This window comes from Homarus americanus, unplaced genomic scaffold, assembly GCF_018991925.1.
Source record: "Homarus americanus isolate GMGI-L3 unplaced genomic scaffold, GMGI_Hamer_2.0 scaffold27433, whole genome shotgun sequence".
Taxonomy (NCBI): domain Eukaryota; kingdom Metazoa; phylum Arthropoda; class Malacostraca; order Decapoda; family Nephropidae; genus Homarus; species Homarus americanus.
The window spans coordinates 192,501-198,344 of record NW_024740313.1 but is presented as its reverse complement, the minus strand read 5'-3'; the positions used below and the strand labels follow the sequence as shown (position 1 = coordinate 198,344).

The window sequence follows — 5,844 nt, the reverse complement described above, 5'->3', positions numbered from 1 at the left end:
CTTGAGGAGAAGCCAGATAGTTCTCACGGGAAGCTGGTGTGGGCCGCTGGTAACACCTTTGAAAACATCTCGTGGGCAACCCGAATTTGTTGTCAGCCTTTCGGAAGTTGAGGTATTGACCTGCAGCTTGGCTGCGACTTCTGTGGGCAGGGAACAGGTCAGGGCCGATGTGGCTTCTGACTGTCTGCTGTAGCTGTAGAGCTGATGGGCTGCCTCCAATGTGGATAAGCCAGTCCTTCAATGCTGTGATTAGAGACTGGAGAGTGATCTGTTCCTCCTTCATCCTGTGTGGTGCACGTTTTCAGGGGTCACCATGTGTTGCAGGTTACGTTATGTGTCGTTGTGTCCCAGCACTCAGGATGGGATGGGATACAACTCTACTAAGTGATGAACTCTTAACAAAATATGTATATACAAAACAGTCTGGTGCTGGAGATGCGTCAGCTGGTGGCTGCTCAGAGACACGTTGGGTGAGTAGCGTGCTGGAGCTTCGTTAGAGGTGTTGCGTGTTATAGCCTCAGGTTGAGATGAGAGCTGGACAGCATGAGGAGTTTGCTCAGAAAGGAGGTGGCATGACTAAGACATGAGGGTGGGGCGGGCCATCAATGGCAAGGCAGGAGCTTATATGCGGCTGCCGATAAACCCGGATCACAGAAAGCATCGCAGGTGGCGACTATTTGAAACTCGCCGGTTGCTTGGATACTGTCGCATTGGAATGCAGCTGACTTGTCAGATGCTGGGAAAGTATCGCACGGTGGCGACCCCCGTGAGGCCTCGCTGGTGTTGATTCCGTTGCTATGGGATACAGCTACACTGTTGTGAGGAGATCCTCACAATACTCCCCTCCCCTCCAGGCGCTACAGGAACTGTTGTCTGACAGGGTTGTATCCCATGAGAACAACGGGCAGGGGTGTGGATCAGTTAGCCGCTGCAGGAGACGACTCTGTCTGGAGGCACAGGATCTGTATGGGAGAAACAGAAGAGGAGGGTTGTGTGGACTAAGTTGTGCAGGCAGGTTGTGAGTGCTTCCTCGCGGCAGGTGCAGGGGGAGCTGGGTGGGAGTATCTAGATTCATTAGGGCTGGCTGCAGGGGTCATCAGGAGCAGTACCTGAAGATAAAAGAGGTATACAGAAATGTTGCTGGGCGTGATGCTCGCGGTGTAATGAACGGATGTGGGCCTTCGGGAGAACCTGCAGGATTAGATATGTTCAGGGCAGTGGGAAGGCTGGCGTGGGGCAGTAGCCTTGAATGCAGAAACCGCCCATAGTAGATCGTGACAGGCACTTAGAATTAGAAGTGGTCAAGGTCAAATGGAGCGTGTGATGTGTGCTGCTTCATAGTGTCAGAGGTTATGGCATCTACCAGTCTCCGTTGATGTTTAGCATGATATGGTTACCAGGGGAGCCTCACGAAAATTAGCTTCAACAAAACGTTGATGGTACCAACAGGAAGGTTGAAATTTTTTGTTGTTGTGTGCTGAATTTGGCGGCGGGGTCTGAGGGCAGGACAGGATTGTAGGGTCGGTGGGACACAGGATATACGTGGGGCAGAACAGGAGAAAGAAGGCACGGAGGCAAGAGCTGTTCAATAGTGTCCATCCTGCAGTTCAAAGTTTGCAACGAGTCCACGATGTCTGCTTGTCTGGTGAATGCTACTTCTCTGAGGGCGTTGATCAGGTTGACAAAACCGGGGGCTAAGTGGGTATGACCACTAAACACAGATGAACTTGCGGCGGCATGGCACAACAGTGTATTCGTGGAATACTCTGTCTGCATGGCTGCATAGATCGCCGAGAGTAGTGAGGAATTCGTATGCCGGAAGGGACGAGACGAGCACGGGGAGCTTCTGAGTGTAAACTGGCGTAGGATAGTGTCGGGCTTTTCGCGTGTGGCGGAGTTCAGTCTTCGCATCTCATCCCAAAGACGTACGGGCGTTGGATTGCCGGGAAGCCAGGCAAGTTCTCACGGGAGACTAGGCGGCGAGGCGGCGCTGGTAACGCCTTTGAGAGCATCTCGTAGAGCGGCGAATTGTTGTCAGCTGGAGGGTTGGTGACCAGCTTCTGCAACTTGTATGGCGACTTCTAGCTGGGCGAGGAACAGGTCAGGGCGATGTATTTCTGTTTGTCTGTAGCTACCGACTGGTAAAGGCTACCCTCAAATGTGGGCTAGTACTTTAGTGGCGCTGATTGAAGACTAGAATGATCTGTTTCCTCCTTCATATAGTTACGTTTTTCAGAAGTCCTGTGTGTTGATTTACGTTATGTGTCGTTTCTCTGCCTCTCAGGATGGGATGGATGAAACTCTAGGTGGTGGTTTTCTTATTTAAAAATATATATACAAAACAGTCTGGTACTGGAATGCCGTGTGGTGAAAGCTTGCTCCCAGAAGACGTTGGGTGAGTAGCAGCATGCAGAGCTTCGTTAGAGGAGTGTTGCATGTTGCCTCAGGTTGAATGAGAGAGCTGGACAGCGAGGAGTTCTCGAAGGAGGTGTTATATTCAGGAACGTAGAATTAGAATGAATATCAATGACACAGAGACTGAGCACGGCTGCCGAGTAAACCCGGATGCAAGCATCGCAGGTGGCCCCAGTGAGACCTCGCCGGTGGTTGAATTCCGTTGCTATGGGATACGGCTACGCTGTTGTAGGGAGAGAACCACTACAATTCTCCCTGGAAGACCCGAGCAACCAAACAACACGCACCAAGTTCCCGCGACCCACGATTACGCAAAACAGAACACTGAAAATAACAACACAACGTCCTGGCCTGGACACATACAAGAAAAACAGAACTAACAAACATATACAACAATATAGACCCAGACATAATTCTCATAAACTCACACGGACGAAAAACAATGACAAAATAAAACTCTCCAACTATCACACATCAACTGAACACACACGAAGTTTAGCGACGAAGCAGCAATAGCCATCAAAAGAAACATCAAATACAAACTCATAGACAACTTCCAAACCAACTTCTTAGCAGTCGAAATCAACACAACTAAAGGCCCAATAGCAATTAGAACAACATATTTACCTTGCCGACGACAAACATTCCCGACTGGTGTCTTACTAAAACTAATGTGACGTAACACACCAGCATATTTTATAGGAGACTTAAACACGAGACACATAGTACTCGGACACAGAAAAAACCAAGGGGAAGATAATACACGACCTATTAGAAAACGGCAACATCAACACACCTGGGCCCAGATTTCGAAACCTACACAGCTGCAGGAAACACCGGGAAGCCGGATATAGTTCTGACCAAAGACACCATCATTTGAATACACACATGAAACCTGGACCAACCACCACTAGCGATCACCTGCCCATAATCATCACACTATCAACATCACCAATACAAATCACCTCCATCCCTAGATTCTCTTTCAACAGAGCAAACTGGGAGGGTTTTAAGAGCAATTCAAAACAAACCAACAAATACATCTACACAACAAAAACACAGCAGACATTGACATAGCCCTGGAAACATGGTACACTAATGTCACCACAGCCATGGAAAACAACACCCCCAAAACAACTTACCGCACACTACCCTACGCACAATTAACACACGAACAGAAGATAATCCAGGCAAGACTGATAACATACTAGAACACACAAATACACACGGCTGGAACCAAGAAACAATAACTCTCTTCAGAAACCTAAAGGAAGAGCTGAAAGAAATATGCAAACAATCACACAACGACAAATGGAACCAGCTAATCACAAACACAGAGGCCGATTATCACAACCCAAAACTCTTCTGGAGTAAAATAAAAAACCTAATGGGCACTAACTCCATAGATAACAGCCATCTTATAGATAACAACGGGGTAAAGGCTACAGAATCTGTAGACAAAGAACTGATTTTCAGAAATTTCTGGTGCAACATATATAAAATCACAGAAGAAAACAGAAACTACTGTAGAGTAACAGAACAGATGGTAACAACACACCTTACACTAAACACAGAGAAATGGCAACCACCAAGAACAATAGACCTCAACATACTAAACAGTGCAGACACATTAACCGCGCCAATCACCACAAAAGACATAACAAACATAACAACCAGTTTTAAAAATAAAGCACCTGGACTAAGTCAGATAAACAAAACCGTCCTTCAAAACATACCCACAACACTGATAAAACAACTTACACAGATCTTTAACGCTTCACTAGCAACAGGACACTTCCCCACGAGATTCAAAACAGCCAAAATCAGACTCCTACCCAAGCCACCCTACAAACAGAGTTGGTAGCAATCTCAAAGGCCCTACAACACGCTGCAACACAACACAACAAGTCCATCATAATTCACACGGACTCGAAATCGGTCATGCAGGCGCTGCAACACAGTCAACCAAGAGACAACGTCCACATCATAACCTCGATCCTCGCACAGCTACAGGACTTCCAAAGACAAAATCGCCCAGTCGTCTTACACTGGATTCCCAGTCATGTAGGGATCGGGGAAATGACATGGCAGACGAAGCAGCCAAGGCAGCCACGCGTTCTAGAAGTGTATACATTCAAGTTCCAGCAAGCGTGCAACAGATCAAGAACCACCTCAGAAAGACTACCAAGCTCCACATCCAAAAGAGCTTCCTTGACGCATTCAACGCTGGTTCCCAATCAGCACACGGTACCTGGCGGCTATAAAAGGGGATTGGAGACGAACTAGGAAACAGTGATCATAAAGCCATATATTTTAACATAATATGGGATGGCAGGAAGAAGGAAAATTCGGCCTTGATCCCGGATTTTAGGAAGGCTAATTACGGTAGCTTAAGGAGAGACCTAAGGGATGACCCAATGGTCAAAAGATTAATCCCCCCCACACCTCTGGAAACTGTCAACTTAGGACGGGATAACCCCGAATTTAATTTAGCAGCTACTTATGAACAATTTATTGGGACAATCAATAATGCCCAAAATAAACACATCCCTAAAAGAAAATTCAGATCGATACGGAATCAACCAAAATGGATGAATAATAGACTCTTAGATCTTCTAGGGAAAAAGAAAGGAGTATATAGAAAAGTTAAGAAAGGCGAAAATCACTTACTTGGTTGCTATCAGAACCTAACAAGACAGGTAAAACAGAAGTGGGAAAGCAAAAGAGAAATTATGAAATCAGGTAGCAAACGAATCGAAAGAGAAATAACCCCAAAGCTTTTTATCAACTGTATAAATCAAAGGTTAGAGATACAATAGGTCCCCTTAAAACTACGACAGGAGAAATGACTGATGATGAGTTAGAAATGTGTAGTACGTTAAATAGTCATTTTCGCTCTGTATTCACAAATGAAAACCTAGCACAGTTTCCAGAAGTTCATAAGGTATATAATGACAGTATAGAAAATATGTTGATGAATATCAATATTACTAGTAACGATGTGCTTAAAGAAATTAACAAACTGAAGCCTCATAAATCGCCTGGTCCAGACGAGGTATATGCTAGAATATTAAAAGAATGTAGAGATGAGTTGAGTAATCCATTAGCAGTTGTATTTAATAAGTCATTAGAATCGGGCCTAATTACTTAGAAGCTTGGAAACTTGCAAATGTAGTTCGATTTTCCAAAAGGGGTGATAAATCAATAGCATCAAATTACCGTCCCATTAGTCTCCCCGTCAGTCATGAGCAAGTTGCTTTAAGGAGTCGGTGTGCTACAAAAATCCAGAAGCCACCTTGAAACATTCAACCCAATTCATTCTTCTCAGCCGCGGGTTCACCCAGGGACGTTCTTGTCTCCACAAATTTGCTTAGCTTTTCTCAGAAGTATATAGGCGGTAGATAATGATAAGTCATATGATATAATTTA

General features: G+C 45.5%; 1 protein-coding gene across 1 annotated transcript in view; it reads left to right on the top strand.

Moving 5' to 3' along the window:
- Window positions 1-583: 583 nt before the first annotated feature.
- The window catches only part of LOC121875410 (uncharacterized threonine-rich GPI-anchored glycoprotein PJ4664.02-like), a 33,691-nt gene continuing 28,430 nt past the window's right edge, over window positions 584-5,844 (top strand). The window contains exon 1 of the mRNA XM_042379962.1: window positions 584-766. Within this exon, the coding sequence (XP_042235896.1) occupies window positions 584-766 (183 nt within the window). The remainder of the gene's footprint in view (window positions 767-5,844) is intronic.